Raw genomic sequence first — 21083 nt, forward strand, 5'->3', positions numbered from 1 at the left:
TTTGGTTCAAACCATCAGAGAATTATGCATAACTTTTAAAATCATTGAAAAATTATGTGAAAAAGCGCTAAATCATAAAGGACTAAAGTATAATTTAACAAGGAAAGGAAAAATCTCTTTTCTAACGGAATAATTGGATGTTTAGCGTCAGCCTTCACATTTCCAACTTCTCCGATGTTATCTTTAAACTACTTTTACATTAGAAAAACATTTTGAGATGTCATAATTGCGGAGTACTGTTGGGTTGACTGTTCCCAGTTAGTAGAATCCGTGAGAGGAATGTAGATAATAGTAGAAATTTCTTTCGAAATTTGCCAACTGTGCTGCAGAGAAACACAGTTAGTCAGTGGGACATGCAGCAATTACCTCATGCTGTTAACAAAACAAAACAGAACAAAAAGATGTACGAGCAAGTAAATTATCAATTTATTATAAGTAAATTAGATATAACCTTCCAGTGATTTTGTCTATTATCACATGATCTTTTTAACATTTCAAAATTTTCATTTCACTCCACTATGATTTTATGTAAAGTAAAAATTTGATGAAAAGTAGCCTATATAACGCCGTTAATTGAAATACCAATAGTGCCTTCATATTAATACTAAATCAATCAATGAATTAATTGCCTTATATAAAGTATATGGGGATTTCATGGAGAAATACAAAAATTATGGAGGGTAAAATGGATATTTATACAAATCATAAGGGAATTACATGGAGATTAAAATTTTATCACACATTTTTAGAGTGCATTTGATATAATGCCGTAATTAATTGTGTATTCCGTTCATTTTTCACTTTATATAAAACCATTGGGGGATTATGTAGCTATTTTAAAACCTAAGAGGGATCATCTGGCATTGTGTAAAATCATAGGCGGTTATAAGTAATTTATTCAGTTATTATTCATAAATTCGGATTAGAAAGCACTTTACATGATGCTGTTGTAAACAAAGCATATAATGACGGATTAAATGCGAAGTTGTAATTTTGGTGTGTATATTAATTTTGCGGCATGAAGCAAATAAAAATCTTCACTTCTTCTATACATAATAAAATTTCAATAATTGCTTTGGCTGCTGGAATCCAAGCACCAGCAATAATAGTCAGACCTCGAGCTCTCTAGCAATCCTCTCACGCTCGTTCTGCCGCCATGATGCAAAATTGTTGCGCTTCTACCGGTCAAATGCAAGAGGGTAGTCCTCCATATATATCGTGATACTGTGATCTCATTCTCATCTAAAGCCACATTGTCGCAACACAGCCTTCATAGGGATCTTGCGGGCCCATTTGAACGTCATGGCTGCCACCTAAAAAAAAAAAATATTCACTAGGAGAGTCCCAAAAAATGATGATGTCCTTCTTGATGTAATGTACTACTAATAGCCAAAGTTAATTAAGTTACTTACCAAGGTATGCTTTTGTCAGATACTTGAGCGACTTGCTAAGGTTTCTTGTTTTCATAAGTGGTGGATATTTGGCCGTGTCCCTGCCAAAAAATTTCATAGGTGTCAAATTCTTTCTCTGCACTTGTTTCAACGACATTGCATCCCTCAGAAATTCTGGTTGTATTCCAGTTGCTTCATACCTGCAGAAGAATTTTTCACACTTCAAAGTCAGCCTCTAGAGTGCAATTCACTTTCTATGTGCCTATATATGTAGGATGTGAATTTGGACAATCTTTTTGTTGCGTCATTACCTATCGTTTGTGACGGGAAGTTGTGGTTTGACATATGTATGAAGGATTTTCCTTTCATACTCATCGATGGGGCAAAACTCTTGCACGCTGATCTAAAGAACCATCACTGCCACCTCCAACCATTTTGCTGACAGGTGTCGAACTTGTGCAATAATAATTACTAAAAGTCTTAATTATCACTATAATTAATTATAAAGCAAATCCAAGTATTAGGGTAGGGACCCTAGGTGTGCAATGGGTTACTTGATTCACCCTGTTCCCGAAGAGTTTGCTTGATTCGAGATACCAGATTCGTCTATAAAAATATTAATTTTGCGTACAATGGCAAGTAAGGTCGATTCCACAGGGAACGGGTAGGAAGTTATTTCTTTCCAAGTCAATAGAATAAAATTGGGGGATGAATAATGGGATGGAAATGAAAATAAAATAAATAAAATTCAACTGAAAATTCCACAAGTACAATTTGCTAAAAATAGCAGTTAATAAAATTCTACTTAAAGGATCAACTGCTCAGGCATGGGCCAGTTAAATGATCATTGATGCAAAGATATTTCATTCGTTCGTTATTAGGTTGGTTATAGTCATCAACAAGCTCTGACAACCAGTTCTTCCTTACTTTTTCGACAGTCAAGGTACGACCATTGACTGCTTTCCTAATCAGAAAACAACCTTAGGTACGACCGTAGGAATTTAATTATCCAGTTGCATTAAAGCTAGAAGAACCCAACCCCAACCAATAAACACGCTAAGAGGGTTTATTTAGATCAGATCTTACATTTCCCCAACATAAAGCCAATTATGGTGGTTGCCACGAGTTGTCAACTAAACGAACAATTATGGATTCAATTTAATTAACGTGGCAGTAGGCTATTATATTAAATCAAATACCCGGCCGTTGATATTCAATTAATAAAATACCCATGAACAATTAATTCAGGAAATGCACGAATAGCAACAAATTGGAAGAAATAATGAAAATTCAATTAGATCTCACAGATATTATGGACCGTGCATTCGCGTTGACCTTTGGATAGAGGAGAAAACTAGCCGCTCCTCATCATATGAACTTTGCGTGATTCGATTGATATCATCCATACAATTGTCCAAGAATTAATTGCCAAGGAATTGGAAAAATAATGAGGAGGTAGACGAGAAAGTGTTATCTCTCCTTTTTTTTTTTTTCTTGGGTTTCGTCTCCATACTAGAGCCGCAATTAAAAAGTAAAATCCAACGAAGAATTGTCTCAAGCAAAAGAAACGAATTCCAGAGTCAAAGTCGCCTAAAGCAAAAAGCTACAGAAAAGAAGAAAAGCTCCAACGTCTGACCAAGAGCCGAAAAAAAGGAAACTGAAGCTAATGTCCCTATTAGACGTGAATCTGGCCTATTGTAATTGTTTTTCTATTTGAAGCCGCCGCCAGTGGAAGTCAGATCAGGAGCAAGCTTTTTCTAAGGGCTCCAATCCCACGCATCTGGTCCACGTGGACCTGGTTCCTTAATTGGGTCTCCCCCTGTTACTAATCCTGCGGGTCCGGTTTTTGGGTAATCCTTTACAATTTCTGGCGTGGACACGTTCTGAAATAAAGGATCTTCTGGAAATTTATCTCAAAAGATTACTTTCAACACCAACCACCTATAATTTACATAAATATCAAATATGAGCAAATTCTCAATGCTTAGCACAATGAGTAGCCAAAATTAGGACAGAATAATAGTGTAAAATGTGCTCAATAACCACTTTATCATTTGCAAGCCAGGGCGACCAGCCTTGCTCTACTGTTGTCAAGCCTGAATTCATCTTGTACGCCCAAATTAGCCAGACTGTTAGGAAATTGACTTAATTTCTTTTAAGCAAATTTATTAATTTGTGCGAAAGTAACTAGTTTCGTACTTGGTTTTAGTTACTTGAAGTGGTAGTAAAAAAATTTCCTATTTTGTTTAGGATTTAGAGGTTATTTCCTATTCTATACAAGTTTAGAAATTAGCATTGTTTCCTATTGTTATTTGGGTTTTGACTAGATAATGTTCAGTATAAATAGGTGGGTTAGCACACTACAAAGAGACACACAAAAGCACACAAGGGTGACATGTAGCCTTATACATGGGGGTGAGAGAGCGTCCTTGGAAGATAAGAGATGGTATTTAAGGGTTGGATTTGGTTTCAAGTTGTATTCTTATATAGGATTTTTTCTCTCATAATAAAGAACAAAATTTTCTCCGTGGACGTAGGTTTAATGGTAGAGTCGAATCACGTCAAATATTATGTGTCATTTATCTTTTATACTTGTGGATTGTTTCTCATTAAATTATTGTATATTTGATATTTCAATAGTCATGTGTTCCGCGCTTCGATTCTAACACAGACGGAATAGAACCCCCTAAAAAAAACGGTCCAATATGTTTTACTACTGTTGTGTAATGGAAATGTGAATATATAACTATTGAGTTTAATTGTTGATCTATACATTGTTTGAACGTGAGAATTGGCATGTTTCCCTGTGATTCCAGAGTGCACTGCGACTGCTCAGGACTGCGACGCAAAGGTCACATTCCCGGCCCTTGAAAATCCTCTCACACTCTACTTTCGGGTGCAGCCCTGATTTTGCAATTCAAGTCTAGCTAAACATTATTGTAAAAGCGCGACTTATTTATCCTTTCAGTTATTAAACTACAACAAACTCTAAACTTAATCTATCTGGATTACGTGTAGTAGCTTGTCCTACACAAGAATTTGCCAATATAATTGACGAGACAAAAGATTAATTATATTATCATATGGTCATGAAATCGACCACAATTATATTCTAACACAGTTTGCAGGCTCATTTTTAGATGCAAATCCAATTTCCATCATCTAAGCTTTGTTGACATTTTTAACTCTCAAGTAAGCTGAACGTCATTTTTCTCTCAACATCCTATTGAAGACGATCTTGAAGCCATCCTCTCTGTGCTAGTCTGTAGCAAAACTAACAAAGAAAATAAAAAGGCTATGTCAAGAAAAGCAAAAGACTGAAGTTGATAGAATAGGTTATCAAAAATTTCTCAAGATGCATTCTGTAAATGTCACAACATTTGCAAGATATAGAGAATAAACCTGTATATTGTTAATGGAACTCAAAATTCAGAGTTATTGCAACTGGTAACAATGAAAAGAGAAGGGAAAAAAGCTCATTAGCCGACAAATTAGTTTTAATAGAAACAGGTAGATGGGACAAAAACTTGTAGTGATCATAATTATTTCTCCAATGTCTAAGCAATTCATTTGGAGATCAAACCTGAATTTTATAGCCAGAAGCCAAAATTCAGATTTGTAGGGAATCTGGGCTATGGTAAAGGGTGTTAATGTAGATGGGAGGAAAAAAAAGCCTAATTTCAGATTTATAGGGAATCTGGGCAATAGTATGGAATGTTAATGCAGATGAAAGATAAAACCAAAAAAAAAAAAAAAACAACTGCATAAGGGAAGGTAAAAGGCTCATTATAAAATATACCACTGCGCCTAGGCCAAGTTGAAGTGAGCATTAGGGTAAGTTTCACATAACCCATATGCTTTTGCACAATACTAGGTGACTCTATTAAAGATTAACAATGGACAAAACAGGACACTGCAATTGACCAATACTCGCTCTAAAATTGTGTGTGATGAAATTATGATATATTCACATAATCTTTGATTTTGCACAAATATCGACTTAGCCTTCATATAATTTTGTATTTACCAACATAATTCCCCCTTCTAATTTTATTCAATGTCGTTAGACCCTTAATAATTAAGTTAGGTCAATATTTGCATTTCAACTAATGGCATTATAGATATTATTTTTTTCATTAAATTTTTGCTTTACATAAAATCACATTATATGGATATTTTGAAATTTTAGGAAATTAATGTGGTGTCATGCAAAAACACATGGGTTTATGAGTAATTTAGCTTAAGAATTATTGTAAAATCATGATTTAATCATATCACATAAAATCACATTGTATGGATATTTTGAAACCTTAGGAAATTAATGTGGTGTCACGCAAAAGCACATGGATTTATGAGTAATTTACCTTAAGAATTATTTTAAAAAGCACGATTTAATCATATCATATCAGTTGATAACTTTAAGATATTTTGTACTTATCTATCTTTATTAAGGCTCTACCGTGATTTATGAGTAATTTACCTTAAGAATTATTTTTAAAAGCATGATTTAATCATATCATATCAGTTGATAACTTTAAGAAATTTTGTACGTATCTATCTTTATTAAGGCTCTACCGTGCACTAAGTTAAAAGTTCGACCATTGCTGGTGTATAAGAAGTGAAGCACCTAGAGCTGTTAAGTCAATCGAGTAGCTCGAAAGCTTGTTAGAGCTCGACTCGTTAAGGCTCAAGCTCGGGTCGTTAATTTTGGTTAACGAGTCGAGCTCGAGCTCGAAACATGCTCGTTTAGTTAACGAGCCAAGTAAGCTCGGCTCGTTTGACACTCGAGTAGCTCGTTAGAGCTCGTTAATGAAGGGCATATTTGTCATTTTAGAAATCAAAATTATAAAAATTAAAAATTATAGATTTTTAATAAGGTTAATTTGCACGAGCTCGAGCTCGAGCTCGTGAAGCTCGAGCTCGTTTGTGATAAATGAGTCGAACTCGAGCCACATGTACATTTAACGAGCCGAGTTTGAACACATTTTAAAGCTCGTTTTCCTAATGAGCTCGAGTCGAGCTCGACTCGAATTAAACTCAAGTCGAGCTCGGCAGCCAAATACTCGACTCGACTCGACTCGATTAACAGCTCTAGAAGCACCGTTCTTCCCTTCGACAAAAAGTTCAAAGGATGCAGTAGTGCACTTAATTGGTTTAGAGATAGGTTCTCTCCCTCTAACCCGCAGATATTGCCTGGTTGGAATCCGCCCTTCCCAAGTAGCGTAGGATTAAGATGAAATTCTAATGACTGGAAAAAAAATCTGTCTGTATTAGGTGTAGTAACTTGTACTACATAATATTCTGTCAATATAATTGCTGAGTAAAACAATACATTATTCATAATAGGTTATCGTATTCCACCATAACAATATTCTAATACAATTTGTGTGCTCATTTTCAATCACCTAAACATTTTTGTCTTTTTCAACAAATCCCTTCAAGGGATTGGTTCTGCGGTTGACATTAAGGGGCACTTGGTTCTTACTTTGGAATTGGAAAGGGAAATAGAATAATGGATAGAGGGCCTACTAATGAGGGTTTTAGTCAATTTCTCCCAATTTGGTTAGGAATCATGAATGGCCAAATTTTAAAGCATGATTTCAATATTTTAATTTCCATTGTACTGGACCAAGTGCGCAGTATTGGAATTATTGTATTTCCAAGTACCAAAACCCCTAAACCAAGTGGCCCCTAACTTTTCTGGCAATGTTGTATTGAAGATACGGTTTCCATTAATTGAAGCAATCGACTTTGTATTTGTTAAACAAGAACTTACGCGAATGTCAAATTATTCAGCCTTCTCGGATATTATACCAAATCTTTTTAGTATTAGTTTAATTATTCAGGAAACTACTTGTTTTATTATTATTCAATTGTGGTTTCGGATTTTTTTTTTTTTTTATCGACACAGGGGTGTCCGGATAAATTCTTATGGGGTCCGACTAATCCCCTGCGGCCCGGACCCGGCGTCCAACCTGACCCGAACGCGATAAGTGCGCGGAGGAACCCAGCGGAGGGTTTCGGATTGTTAGTATGATTTGATAGTTTAATTCTAACTTCAAATTAGATTTGGTCAGTGAATGGTCTTATATAAAGACCTTTTCTGGCTTATTAATGTATCATTCCTATCAATAAAGTCACCTCCCAGTTTCGTTTCGTTTCGTTTAGTCGTCTGTCTTTTCTTCGTTTGTCCACAGCAACGTTGCGATTTAGCTCTGATTCATAACTTGGGTTGTTTTAACATATTACGTGAGGGCCTACAGGCCATAGCAACCAGTACTCCAGTTAACATCCCCTCTAAAATGAAGGCCTGGGTCTATGGCCAATATGGGACACCCGAAGATGTCCTTAAATTGGAATCCGAGGTTGATGTTCCTGACGTAAATGATGACCAGGTTTTGATCAAAGTAGTTGCTACATCACTGAATCCAATCGACTTCAAACACATGCATGGTTATTTCAAGGCCATTGATTCTCCTCCCCCAGTAAATACCTTTTTTCATTTTTTTTTCAGCGAAAATTTGTTGTTTGTTTTATTTACTAGGTAGTCCTTGTGTAGATTTACTGTTCTTTTTTTTTTTTCTTAATCTGGTAGACTGTTGCTGGATATGATGTTGCCGCCGTGGTAGTTAGAGTTGGCAGCAAATTAAAGTGAAGGAATTCGAGTTCGTGGATGAAGTATACGGAGACATTCACGAGCATGCTTTGTACCCAAAGGGATGTGGGTCACCGGCGGAGTACACTGCAGTGGAGGAGAAGGTACTAGCTTTGAAGCCAAAGAATTTGAGTTTTGCAGAGGCAGCAAGCCTTCCTGTTGCTGTTGAAACAGCGTATGGGTGCCTTGAAAGCGCTGGGCTTTCAGCTGGTAAATCACTTCTTGTTCTGGGTGGTGCCGGTGGATTTGGATCTTTTATCATTTAGGTATTACATGTGTTTATTTTTACCCTTAATTTCCAATACTTTGAAACACCCTAGAAAAATCAGATGTAGTTGATCATTTCCAAAGAATTAGTGATAATTATTGAGGATCAATAAACAACTACTGGTAGCAGTACTGTGCTAAGCCATTCTTGGCAGAGACAAAGAAATGTTTGCAACTTTTTGTATCAATCAAAATTTCATATTTGGCTAAACCGTCGCAGAAATTTTAGGTTTGGCTTTTGAATTACTAGACAAATTGAAAAGCAGTTCTGAAGGTTAACCTTTGATTAGAACCCGACGATAAATCATTTTACTACCTAAATTCATGCATGACTGAAATGATTTCTTGATCTGAGGCAGCTGGCAAAGAATGTGTTTGGTGCATCCGAAGTGGCAGCAACTTGTAGCGCTGGGAAACTGGAGTTACTTAAAACCGTAGGAGCTGATTTGGCAATTGACTACAAAAACAACAAGTATGAAGATTTGCCAGAGAAATTTGACGTGGTATATGATACCGTTGGTAAGAACTAAGAACGAATCCCTTTCTCTCTATTTTGGGCAGTAGATAAAAGGTTCTGCTGCTAGAAATTAATTTTGCAATGTGCGAAAATGAGCAGGTGAGAGTGATAGGAGTATCAAGGCTTTAAAAGAAGGCGGAAGGGTGGTGACAATCGCGGGGGACGGATCGGAGGTTCCTCCTGTTTTCATGTTTGTGGTCACTTCAACTGGCTCTGTCTTAAACAAATTCAAACCTTTCACAGAAGAGGGGAAGCTGAAGCCGGTGATTCACCCTAAAGGTCTGTTCCCATTCTCTAAAACCATTGAAGCATTTTCCCAAACGGGATCCTCTGTCCAATATATCTATCCATTTTTCTTGTCTAATACAAAACTACGTAGTTTCAATTGCTAATACTATTGATATGACACATAACATTGAATGCATATTTAGGAAGTGTTTCTGGATTGCTAATAACAGTAAATGTAATTGCTACTTCTATTAAGTATGTACAAAGCTTGCTAGTCCTATTTCTTTGTATATCACGTAACAAAGCGCGAAAACTTCTCATCATCTTCTTCAGTTTGTCTCTGACTGCCTGAAAAGGCATCCCTCCATTTGAGGTATACCATATATCCATATGCAGCTCTCGAACTTTTTTCTTTTACTACTTCTTTTTGCTATCCATCACCCAAAAAAAAAAAAAAAAAAAAAACTCCCTTTTAATGGAGTAAGGGATGTTCAGCGTCAGCTTCTCCTATGTTATCTTAAAACTACCACACATTAAAAAAGCAACTTTTAACACATTGAGATGTCATTAATGGGGAGTACTGTCTGGTCGACTATAACAAAGCACATAATGATGGATTAAATGCTAAATTGTAATTATTGGTGTATATATTAATTTGGTGGCATCAAGCAAATGACAATCTTCACTTCTGCTATACATAATAAAATTTCAATAATTGCTATGGCTACTGGAATCCGAGCCCCAGCAATAATAGTCAGACCTTGATAGAGAAACACAATGTAAAGACATGTTGTTTTAACTTTAAAAAGGTTATATTGGATAAACATCCTAAATCCATTCAATGGAATGATTAATTGAGTAAAACAATCGTGACGAAAGAAGAATTTTTAAAGTTGAAGAGGTTGAGAGATTTAATTTCTATCATACATTTAGCATTAAACTTGATTCCAGTATTTACATTTATCCCCCTTTATCATCAATAAAATTAAAATGAGATTCAATAAAAAGGCAGAGGAACACGAAGTAAAATTGCAAAGGCTTGAAAAACAAAAAGTAAAATTGTAATTAAAAGTGTAGCGTAAAACCAAACATTATCTTAGTTTTTGAACAGATAAGTTAATACAGAAAAATATTAGTTTTAGTGAGAAAAGGTAATTCTAAAAATGTATTAAAAATTGGGATAATTTCAGAAACCTCCCCTGAGGTTTCTGACAGTCTCACTCACCTCCTCTGAACTTTGCAAAATATCATATACCTCCCTTGTCAGATTATTGGGCCTATTTGTGATATCATTGATGATGAATTGATAGATTTACCCTCATAACTTATGATATATTTTGAAGCTATTTGACAGAATTAGTTAAATGACTAATAGAGATATAACTTTTGATATAACTTATGATATACCTTCTATTCCACTTTACACTTTTTATTCGTAGTACAATCACCAATGAAGTGTTTAGCACTAGTATTACCTTTCTAAGTCATGTATTTCATGTGTTTTTTTGTAAGACAATTATCTCGTGTAACTCATTACTTATATTTGGGTAAATTTGGTTTTCAAAAATTCAATGACGTAAATTGTATATTACATCATCTCATAAAGTGATGCGACACAATTTGGGTTATTGAATTTTTTGAAAATCAGATCTACTTAAGTTCTGGTATCCAAACGAAGCTTATTGAATAAATTCGACTAACTATAGTGTGAATTAATTTTTTTAAAAAATAAATCTCAACCAAAGTATCTAGCACTAAATGAAATGAAGTATCTTGCTACTTCATTTCATTTTCCACAGAGAAAATCGCAAAAGAGTTCTTAAACTATTGAGAATTTGGTTATTTGATCGTTACACTATTTATTTAACTGCAATTGCCATTCACTCAATTAACCAAATAGTGAAAATTTTTTTGTGACTTAACTAGTAAAAGTTTATACTTTTAATCACTCAAATAATATTTTTTTATGACTTAACTAATAAAAATTTATACTTTTAATCACTCAAATTATAAAACTATACATTTTTTTTTATATCACCAGAAGTATGTTTCAATTAATTGAATGATCATATTAGCTAAATAAATGTCTAATAGCTGAAACAAAAAAATATAAATAGCATTGTAATATTGTTTGAAGAAGCCATCTGCATTTGTCTCTATCTAGTTCAACTTATTACTTCTTTTTTTTTTTGCTTTTGCTTTAGCTCAAGTTGTGGATAAGCAAAAAGGGCATATGTGGAACACAAATATCATCTCACTCCTAAAAATATTTTTTTAATGCTCATTTTTCTGACATGGGCTGATCTTGTTACTCCAACTATAAGTTTAGGGGAGGTATCTGATATTTTGTAAAGTTCAAGAGAGGTGAGTGAGACTGGCAGAAACCTCAGGAAGGTTTCTGAAATTATCCCTTAAAAATTAGTTTCGGTGAGGTTTTATATGACTGGAGCAATGACCTATTTTGATGGTGACTTCTGACGTTTACGTCCTTAGTCAAAAAAGTACTTGGTAGATTATTTAAGATGTATGAAAATTTTTCAAAGTGTAAGTAAAGTAATTTTGTCAAACCAAAAAAAAAACAGAGTGAGAGAAAAATGTTTTGATATTCAAATTTTGACACATGAATGGCTTTTGTTCCCAAACTTTAGATAAAAACAAATATGGTATCTAATCTTTTAACTTTTGAACACATTTTACATTTAATACCTTTAATCGATTTTTTCCAAATTGCTATCAGAAAAAATCATGTGATACTCATACATCCACCAATTATTGTATAATAAAATGCCAAAAAATGTAAAATTTAGTCCTTGAACTTCATGTTTGATATTTTTCTTTTTGTTTTTACATTTTTAATACAATAGTTGCCGAACATGTGACTATTACGCTCTTTTAGTTGCAATTTGGATAAAAACTATCAAAAATACTAAATGTGCTCAAAAGTTGAAAATTTGGATATCAAATTTGCTTTTGTCAAAAGTTTGAGAACTAAAACCGCTCATATATCAAAATTTAAATACCAAAACTACATTTTTGTCAACCAAAAAATAAATATGCGGAGGGTAACTACTATGTCTTAATCATGTCTGTCACCTTTGCCATCATAGTGGAAGAACGGGTGAGAAGCTAGGTGATTCTCTTGGACTTCTTGACTACCATTTTCGCTACCAGAGTCAGAATTGCTCTAGCAGAGAAAGAAGTCAAGTATGAATCCACGGAAGAAGATCTAATGAATTTACAGAAAAGTCCGTTGTTGTTAAAGATGAATCCCATATACAAGAAAATTCCAGTTTTGATCCACAATGGAAGACCTTTTTGTGAGTCCCTACTTATAGTTTAGTATATTGACGAGGTATAAAAGGGCAAAGCTTCCCTCTTGCCCTCTCATCCTTATGACAGAGCTCAAGCTAGGTTCTGGGCTGATTTCATTGACAAAAAGGTAACAAATTATGATTTTTTGTTTGCAGGAATACGTGTATGTAAGTTCATGATTTCATGAGTGTCATGTTACCTATTGCAGCTAGACGGTTTTGCTCGTAAAATATGGTCGACAAAAGGAGAAGAGCAGTAGGCAGCAAAGATTGGCTTCATAAATTGCCTAAAGCCGCTGGAGGAAGGAGCATTAGGAGACAAGCCTTATTTTGGAGGTGACAATTTTGGATCTCTTGATGTGGCTCTTCTTGGAAACTATAACTGGTTCTATACCTATGAAAAATTTGGTAAATTCAGTACAGAAGCCGATTGCAGAGGTGTATGGAAAGGGACAGTGTTTCCAAGTCTCTTGCTGACCCCATAAAGGTCTATGAATCTGTGTTGCTGTGGCAAAAGCTTCGTGGACAGGAGTAACATGGAGAAGCTAGCTTAATTACGTTGTTATGGGGATTTATGTCGGACTATTTTAATTTCATGATCCATTTGAAACTAGAGTAGATAGATAGATAGATAGATTTGAAGGATAATACCTCGTTAAGTGTGATTATTTGGAGAATTTTGTGTATTTACAGTTTGCATTACAAGTGGATTAGGATGTAATAACCCTTGTGCCACAATAATCAATGCTTTCGTGTTCCAAGTAGTTTTAATTCAATTGTAGCTCGTAGATCAGACAAACTTTGATGTTCATACTAGCTTCAAATCTAGATCTCAAAGAAAAGCTCAGATGGTTAACAGGTCAACTGATGCATAAAATAGGCATAATGAAAGATTGTTTCAGGTCAGAAACTCGTTGCCATACCAGCAAAACCAAGTTTTAGCTTCAATTATTTCTTCATAGCTCTTCTTGAATGCAAATGGCCCTAGTAGCAGACAGCTTGTTTACTACTGATCCTGATGACAAAGTTAAGAAGTAACCTAACCTGTGATCTGATGAAATCAAGGGAATTTAGGCAATAAAAATCAAACATGTAAATAATAAAAAAGATTTGCAATCCAGTGAGTGCTCTAAAGTCATAAACCTTTTCAGGATCAGCAAGGGACTTGGACACGCTCTCCCTCTGCATGCACCTTTTAGCCCAAGCCGCAAACTTTGGGCATTGTGCCCCAATTTTGAAGTTTCCACAAGTCTCATAGGCATGGAACCAACTGTAGAAAGGAATCAAAGCCACATCTACATATCCAAACTCTTCACCACCAAAGTAAGGCTTATCTCCAAGTTCCCCTTCTAGTACCTTGAGAGCCTCTATGAATTCCTTCTTGGCTGCCTCCAGTTCTTCCCCTTTAGCGGCCCATTGTAACTTTTAGTTATATTCCATTTCACACCTAACATTAGTTAGTCAAAAAATTTTTCTTTTAATTCATGCAGAATCTAACTCCAAAAAGAAGACTTTCTCCGGAAAAAAAAAGAAAAATATAAAATTCACACAGAAATCTTGCAGGGTACCTTCTTGTCAATAAAGTCAGCCCAGAACCTTGCTTGAGCCCTCTCATAAGGATCAGATGGTTCCAATGGATTCTTGTCATGCCATACCTCATCTATGTACTGGACAATTATAAGGGACTCAAGTATTGGCTTTCCATTATGAAGCAAAACTGGAACTTTCTTGTGAACAGAATTCATCTCAAGAAGAAGCAGGCTCTTGTTCGTCAAGTCCTCTTCCTTGAGTTCATACTTGACACCCTTCTCAGCTAGTGCTATTCTGACCCTCATACTGAACATGCTCGCATAGACACTCAACAAAATCACCTCTTCACCAGCCATTTTCTCAGAGGATGGTACGAAGCAGGAGCAGGAGTTTTCTCTGGTTTGCTAGTTTTTTTTTAAAGAAAATTGATGGTTGACCACAAAAGAAGTGTGTACAGATTCCTCTTTTTTTTTAATAGTAGTACATTTAGTCGTCATGGATTTTATTATTTAAGTTGAACGAGTACCATGAAATGGTACCGGATCATTCCTGGAACCTTCGAGCTCCACGCCCCAAGTCAGTGAGCTGTTTTTATGAGTTGGTCTAGAGATTTACAGAATTTGTAAATGAAGTGCACATATTTCACAAGTCAATAACTAAGGAATAAAAGGAAGGGAGATAGTTGAAAAAAAAAATTATCTAAGGAGATGATATGAAATATATGGGAAAAGAAAGTAGTATCACATTAACATCATTTGGACATTGTACGAACACTCTGCTTAACTAAAGACAGAGACAATTGTCCTATAAATTTGTGGAAGAAATTATACATATAAACAGCCTATCCATGAAATCCTAGTAGTAGTAGTAAACATCATTTACTACCAGTCCAGGATATCAAGAAGACGACGCTAAATCTCTTTTATTCTCCCAAGCCAAGCAAACAAAACTAAAGGATTCTAAGACAGATCTACGAAGCCCACAAAAAGCAAAGCAATCCCAAATACATATTCATGCGTAGACTTTATTCGATCCTCCATGTAGGCAAAAAGTTGAAAGAGACTTTATTCGATCCCAAGCTTCTTCTTCAAGGACACAACAAATTCGTAAATCTTGTGAGGATCAGCAAGGGACTTGGAAACGCTCTCCCTCTGCATGCATCTTTTGGCCCATTCCACCAGCTTTGGACACTCCGTTTCTGTCTTGAAATTCCCAAAGTTCTCATAGGCATGGAACCAACAGTAGAAAGGAATCAAAGCCACATCCACATATCCAAAGTCTTCCCCTCCAAAGTAAGGCTTATTTCCAAGTTCTCCTTCCAATGTTTTCATAATCCCTATGAATTCCTTCTTGGCTGCCTCCTTTTCTTCTCCCTTTGTGGCCCAGATCCTCCTTCCACAATCATAAACCTGCATTTCACCTTAATTTTCTCAGAAAAAAATTGAACAGAAAAATCCCTCCTTAACATAATATTTTTATCCCATATCTAACTTGTCCTGCTTGCTTATGTTGTTTGCCTAAAATAATCTAGTGAAAATAGGTTAAGAAATGCTTAGTTCCACGACTAGACGATCTTGGTAAAGACAGTAGAAATGCTTGCCCGAATAACTGATTGAACAGCAGTTGACAAAATTAGAGTTTCCATAAGAAAAAAATGTTACCTTTTTGTCAACGAAGTCAGCCCAGAACCTAGCTTGAGCTCTCTGGTAAGGATCAGATGGCAGCAAGGGATTCTTGTCATGCCACACTTCATCTATGTACTGAACAATGATAAGGGACTCGCAAACAGGCTTTCCATTATGAATCAGAACTGGGATTTTCTTGTGAACAGGGTTCACCTCAAGAAGAAGTGGGCTCTTGTTAGCCAAGTCTTCTTCTTTGTTTTCATACTCGATGCCTTTTTCGGCCAGAGCAACTTGGACTCTCATGCTAAACATGCTCCCATATGTACCCAACACAACCACCTTGTCACCGGCCATATTTTCAGATGATATTCGAGCAAAGCAAAAAAAAAAAAAAAAGAAAGGATTTTTTCGCTAGAGGTGATGAAAAGAAAGCTGAATTATGGGCAATAGTAGCAGTTTGTTAGCAACTAGCAGGTATAAGAACCGGGGTCTTGCATTTTATAGTGAATGAGAGGCTGGTGATGGCAGCATGAAGGAATAATGGTTGGTAAGTGGTAGATTGTACCAGGACACTTGGGTCCTCTGCCCTTCAGCAATTTAGGCCACAAGTCAAAATGCAGGTTTTTTTTTTTTCAAGCAGTAGGGATAGGATTCAAAGGTAAGGGAAGGAAGATTAGAACCAGAATTTTTAAATCTTGAGAAAATGAAGGGTCTCTTTTTCATGTGTTATTAATTAGATCTTTTTTGACTCTTTAATTTTTTTTTTTTAAGATTCTTGAAAGCCACTTTAGGAATTTACAACCTATACTAGCACGTTTTTGGTTTGATATATGCTCAAATTTTTAGCATGTAACTTAATTTATTTATAATATTTTGAATACAAAATTAACTTTCCTTTTCCAGTTACTCACTAGAAATTGATAGAAAGTTCACGAGATGAATAATGTGTGCATAATTGCTGTTTACTCACAATTTTGTGGCCTCCCACCAATTGCTACTTTTAAATCCAGTAAGTACTTATCGCATTCGTGTGATCTAATGGTTATTCATCTTTCCTCGATTTCTAGAATTCGATTGCTCCTGTACCCCTTTTCCCCCATAGTTGATGTATGACCAAAGAAAAAGAAAAGTTGCAACATTGTCTCTACGACCAAATATTAAAACCTTTTTGGCTTGTTATTTTTAAATTTCTCTAAATTTGAATAAATATTTCGAGATAAATACAATGCCATTTGACTGCCGTCCCCAATCAAATCAAAGGTAGTAGAGGATTCTAGAACTCAACAAATAAATATTATTTATTTGTGCTAGAATATTCGTTGTCTAGAACTTGTTCTAGGATGCTTGTCTTGCTTTCTTGTTCCTAATCACACAAAATTACGCGACAATTTTTGTAGTCACAATTCCGCCATTATCTTCTCCATTAATGAATCAGAAGATTCTGGTAATTTTAAGTAAAATTATTCCCATTGCCAGTTATTTCAAACCAAATCAGCGGCCTGGTGGAAATTAAACTGCTAAATATTAAAACACTAACTAAGAAATTAAGGAACAAAAACTTGCGTCCACGGAAAAGGTTATGGTCTCTTTTTCTTGATTGTCTACTTAGTAGCTGCTGCGGCTGGTCCCTAATTATTAGGTTCCCAAGTTTTTAGCTAAGTGCTTACGCAGAGTCTTAAGGAATTTGACGTCACTCCTTAAGTAATCACATTCAAGCTTTTGTCTTTCCCTCTCTCTCGCTCCTTTTTCTGTTCCTGGTTTGCACATTATTTAAGTTCAATAAGAAAAAAATATGAACATAGACAATTCAACTAAACCACGAAAACAAGAAAAGAGTACCCCACCACATCTTATGTCTAAATTGGTCCGGACAATGGGTACTAGAATTAATTTTTTTATATACCGCCAGTATATAATTGTTTATACATCAACAAATTTACATCATATCACATTATATAAATTTAAATTTAAATTTACACTGTTAGCATGTAAAAAATTAATTCTATATATGCTCAAAAGCCATTATTTACCTCTAGCTCTATCCCTTCTATAGGGACAAAAGTAACTCGATCGTAAAGGTCAAAATTATGTTAATGTATCAAAAGGTTGAGTTATGTATATATTTTAAAAATCATAAGGGGATTATATGGTAAAACACTAAATTATAAGAGAGATGTATGGTAAAACATAAATCGTACGGGATTAAAATGTCATGCATATTATGTATATATATTTTAGTCATTTCAACCACTTTAGTTTCTAAATAAGGGTATGATAGGTCACAATTTTGTTATCTATTTTATAATTAATTTCCTCCTATTACCTTATCGAATGTGCATTAATTAGCAGATTTTATTCATTTTTGGCATTTGTGCTTATTGCAGAGAGTTGGAACAAAATATCATAAAAAAGTGCAAATTTGTCAAGTTGTACACCTTCGGGTTAGTCAAATTAATTTTGACGATAGCCAGCAGAAGAGTTGGAGTAGTAAAAGGAAACAAGAGTCCAAACGGAGATGGTATTCCTTATCCAGTGATCAACTGCGCTAGACGAGGAGCAATTTTGGGGGACTCTCCTTTTTCTTCTTTTGGTAGTTTTCAAAAGAGGAGGGAGGTTAACAGAGACTAGGAGTCTTCCCTTTTATTCCCCTTAGTAGCCGGATAGGAAGGAAAATTATGTAGGAAGAGGCGGTCCGACAGCTTTGATTTTTCTTTCTTTTGTTTTCGTACTTTGTCGGCTAGTTCTTCTGGGGGGTTGACTATTCATTGTTTTTGGGGGACTATTCCATCATTTTTTCATTATATTCAATTGGAGGAAAAATGCCTTCACCATTTACTTCGGCAATTTTCCATAGGATCCCCTCGACAGAGATGAACTAAACTTTTATTTCTAGTCAAGGAACAACGGAGGATTTGGTTCAGGTTAAATTGTGAGATCTAACTGATTTTACTTTTTCCTATTATTTTCTAGTATTCGTATATTTCCTATTTTATTTTTTTATGGTTATTGTATTATTCAAGTATCATGGGTCCAGATGTTAGATTAATTCAATAACCTAAAACCAATTAGAGTAATTAAATCTATAATTGTTTAATTATTTTAAATTAGTGGTAACTGATATAATCGGGATTATATCAGGGAAATATACGGGCTAATTTGTAAACAACCCTCGTAGCGTGTTGTTTATGTAGAACAGGATTTTTCTAAATCTTAAAGCAATTGCAAAATTGAATTTTACAGTCGTACCTAGGGTTATTTTGCAATTAGGACAATAACTAACGGTCTTACATTAACTATCGATAATTAAGGAGAAATTGATTGTCATCACTTGTTTGACAATTATAACTTGTTTATCAGTTTATATATGGAACTATTCTTGCATCGATGATCAATTAGGAGAACCATTTCCGAAATTGCTTCTTGACTAGAGTTTGTCAAAAACTATTTGAGTTTTTGCAATTTGCCATCTAATTTTTATTTAATTGCAATATTCGATTAGCATAACTTATTGTTAATTTCTATAAAAAAAAAAAAAAACCCCCATTGTTTGTTTGAACTTCAAAAGAGGCAAATATCCCCAATCCCTATGAATTCAACCCTACTTATCACTATCTATAGAAATTATATTTTGTTTGAGCAGGCATTTATTATTGCACAGGCTCGACAATCTGTCAATTTTTGGCGCCGTTGCCGGGACTGGTGTTAGTTAAATTTGTTTCTTTTTAAGTTCATTTTCGTTTTAATTTTCTGGTACTTTTCTAGTTTATACTTTGTTCTTCTCGTACAGGTGAATTAATTTTCGATCCTAAAATAGAGAAAACTGCACGCCGAACATGAAAAGAGACCAGACAGCTCAGAGAAGAGCAATCTAGTGCTGCATCTCAAAGACTTGATCCAGAAGTTGAAGCAACAAATTCGTTTGGTGATACTTCGAGTGACTCGGATCAAGAAGAAGTCACTATGGCTAATGCACGAACACTAAGGGTATTGGCTGCTCCTAATTTAAATCAGCAGCCCTTATGCATTACTTTTCCGAATTTAAATGATAACACTCAGTTTGAGTTAAAATCTGGTCTAATCCATCTTTTGTCATCTTTTCATGATTTATCAGGTAAGAAGCCTCATAAGCACTTGCAAGAGTTCGATGTTGTTTGCAACATTATGAAACCTTCGAAAATCACGGAAGAACAAATAAAAATGAGAACATTCCCTTTCTCTCTTAAGGATTCAGCAAAAGACTAGTTGTACTACTATCTCCAGGTAGTATCACCACTTGGGAGTAGCTGAAGAAAAAATTCCTGGAAAAGTATTTTCCTGTATCTCGAATTGCAAGTCTGAGGAAGGAAATATGCGGTATCAAGCAACATTCAGGAGAGTCGCTCTATGATTGCTGAGAGAGATTCAAGAAGTTATGTATCAAATTCCCTCAACATCAAATAAGTGTGCAGCTGCTCATTCAGTACTTTTACGATGGGCTACTTTTCAAAGACAAGAATATTATTGATGCTGCAAGTGGAGGGGCGTTGGCGAACAAGACTCCTCAAGAAGCGTAGTTGTTAATTTAAGGAATGGCCGAGAACTCATAATAGTTCGGTATAAGCAAGGATATCTTGATACGCAAAGTGAATGAGATAAAAACATCCTCTATCCAACAGCAGTTATCCGACTTAACATCTTTTGTTATACAATTGGCTATAGAAAATGCACCACAAGCCAATATGTATGGAATTTGCACTGCCATGGGTCGTTCTACAGAGATGTGATTCAAGAAAAGAGTGCGAAGAAAGTAAACATAGCTGGTCATACGCCCGCTACAAGAAAGGCATATGATTCGTACCCTAACATGTACAATCCGGGTTAGAGAGATCACCATAACCTCAATGATGGGGGAAATAGACAATCAAATTTTGCACTGAATATACAGCAAGGGTATCAACAGTAATACCAACCTCGATAGCCACCACTTCCTCCAAGTTCAGGCCCGTCTTTGAAAGAAATGATGAAACAATTAATTACTAGTCAACAAAAGATGAAATCTGACCTATAAAATATAAGGAATCAAATGGGTTATATGTAAGCGATACAGAGTCAGAGTAGTCAGATGGCAATATCAATCAACCGTCTGAAGTCCCAAGTTCACGAAAAATTGCCGTCTCAACCTGAATTGAACCTGAAGAACGTAAGTGCAATGACCTTAAGAAGTGGAAAGGAAATTCAGGGATTCGAACTCGTGACTCCAAAGGACAAGGATGAAGAAAAGATCGAGAAAGAACTTGAGGCAGAGGACATAAATGGCATAAATCCAGCGGTACTCCTTAACCCAATCATTGAACTTAAAGCTAATCCGCTTCCCTTTCCTAGTAGGTTGGAGAAACCAAAGAATCAGGACAAGGAGAAAGAGATCTTGGACGTATTCCGCAAAGTAGAGATCAACATTCCTCTGTTAGATGCAACCAAACAAGTGTTGAAGTATACAAAATTTTTGAAGGATTTGTGCATCAACCGAAGAAGATTGCGAGGAGACGAAAGAGTTATTGTGGGGGAGAACGTGTCAGCGGT

At 35.4% G+C, this 21083-nt stretch overlaps 2 protein-coding genes, 1 non-coding gene and 3 pseudogenes across 3 annotated transcripts; 2 read left to right on the plus strand and 4 right to left on the minus strand.

Moving 5' to 3' along the window:
• Positions 1-1063: 1063 nt before the first annotated feature.
• Positions 1064-4599, minus strand: LOC113699881 (RNA exonuclease 4-like; annotated as a pseudogene).
• A 3061-nt stretch (positions 4600-7660) lies between these two features.
• LOC113699882 (2-methylene-furan-3-one reductase-like) lies at positions 7661-9222 on the plus strand (annotated as a pseudogene).
• A 2918-nt stretch (positions 9223-12140) lies between these two features.
• On the plus strand, positions 12141-12926 carry LOC113699883 (probable glutathione S-transferase; annotated as a pseudogene).
• Positions 12927-13305: 379 nt separating this feature from the next.
• On the minus strand, positions 13306-14323 carry LOC113697824 (probable glutathione S-transferase parC). The gene is made up of 2 exons (XM_027217412.2): positions 13920-14323; positions 13306-13791 (listed from the first exon to the last, which is right to left on the minus strand). The coding sequence occupies exons 1-2, from the start codon at positions 14253-14255 to the stop codon at positions 13354-13356; spliced, it is 774 nt and encodes a 257-aa protein (XP_027073213.2). The 5' UTR covers positions 14256-14323; the 3' UTR covers positions 13306-13353.
• Positions 14324-14619: 296 nt separating this feature from the next.
• LOC113697823 (probable glutathione S-transferase parC) lies at positions 14620-16003 on the minus strand. The gene is made up of 2 exons (XM_027217411.2): positions 15561-16003; positions 14620-15308 (listed from the first exon to the last, which is right to left on the minus strand). The coding sequence occupies exons 1-2, from the start codon at positions 15876-15878 to the stop codon at positions 14964-14966; spliced, it is 663 nt and encodes a 220-aa protein (XP_027073212.1). The 5' UTR covers positions 15879-16003; the 3' UTR covers positions 14620-14963.
• A 3852-nt stretch (positions 16004-19855) lies between these two features.
• Positions 19856-19962, minus strand: LOC113700268 (small nucleolar RNA R71). The gene has a single exon (XR_003450611.1). It is a non-coding gene; the product is annotated as a small nucleolar RNA R71 (small nucleolar RNA).
• Positions 19963-21083: the final 1121 nt, after the last annotated feature.

Source organism: Coffea arabica, chromosome 7c (assembly GCF_036785885.1).
Source record: "Coffea arabica cultivar ET-39 chromosome 7c, Coffea Arabica ET-39 HiFi, whole genome shotgun sequence".
NCBI lineage: Eukaryota > Viridiplantae > Streptophyta > Magnoliopsida > Gentianales > Rubiaceae > Coffea > Coffea arabica.

Excerpts from the sequence above, each read along its gene's own strand:
- LOC113697823 (XM_027217411.2), bottom strand. The coding sequence starts at position 15,878 with ATGGCCGGTGACAAGGTGGTTGTGTTGGGTACATATGGGAGCATGTTT. Across the intron at positions 15,309-15,560 it reads CTGACTTCGTTGACAAAAAG|GTTTATGATTGTGGAAGGAG; the intron begins GTAACATTTTTT and ends GGTGAAATGCAG.
- LOC113697824 (XM_027217412.2), bottom strand. The coding sequence starts at position 14,255 with ATGGCTGGTGAAGAGGTGATTTTGTTGAGTGTCTATGCGAGCATGTTC. Across the intron at positions 13,792-13,919 it reads AGGTACCCTGCAAGATTTCT|TTACAATGGGCCGCTAAAGG; the intron begins GTGTGAATTTTA and ends TATAACTAAAAG.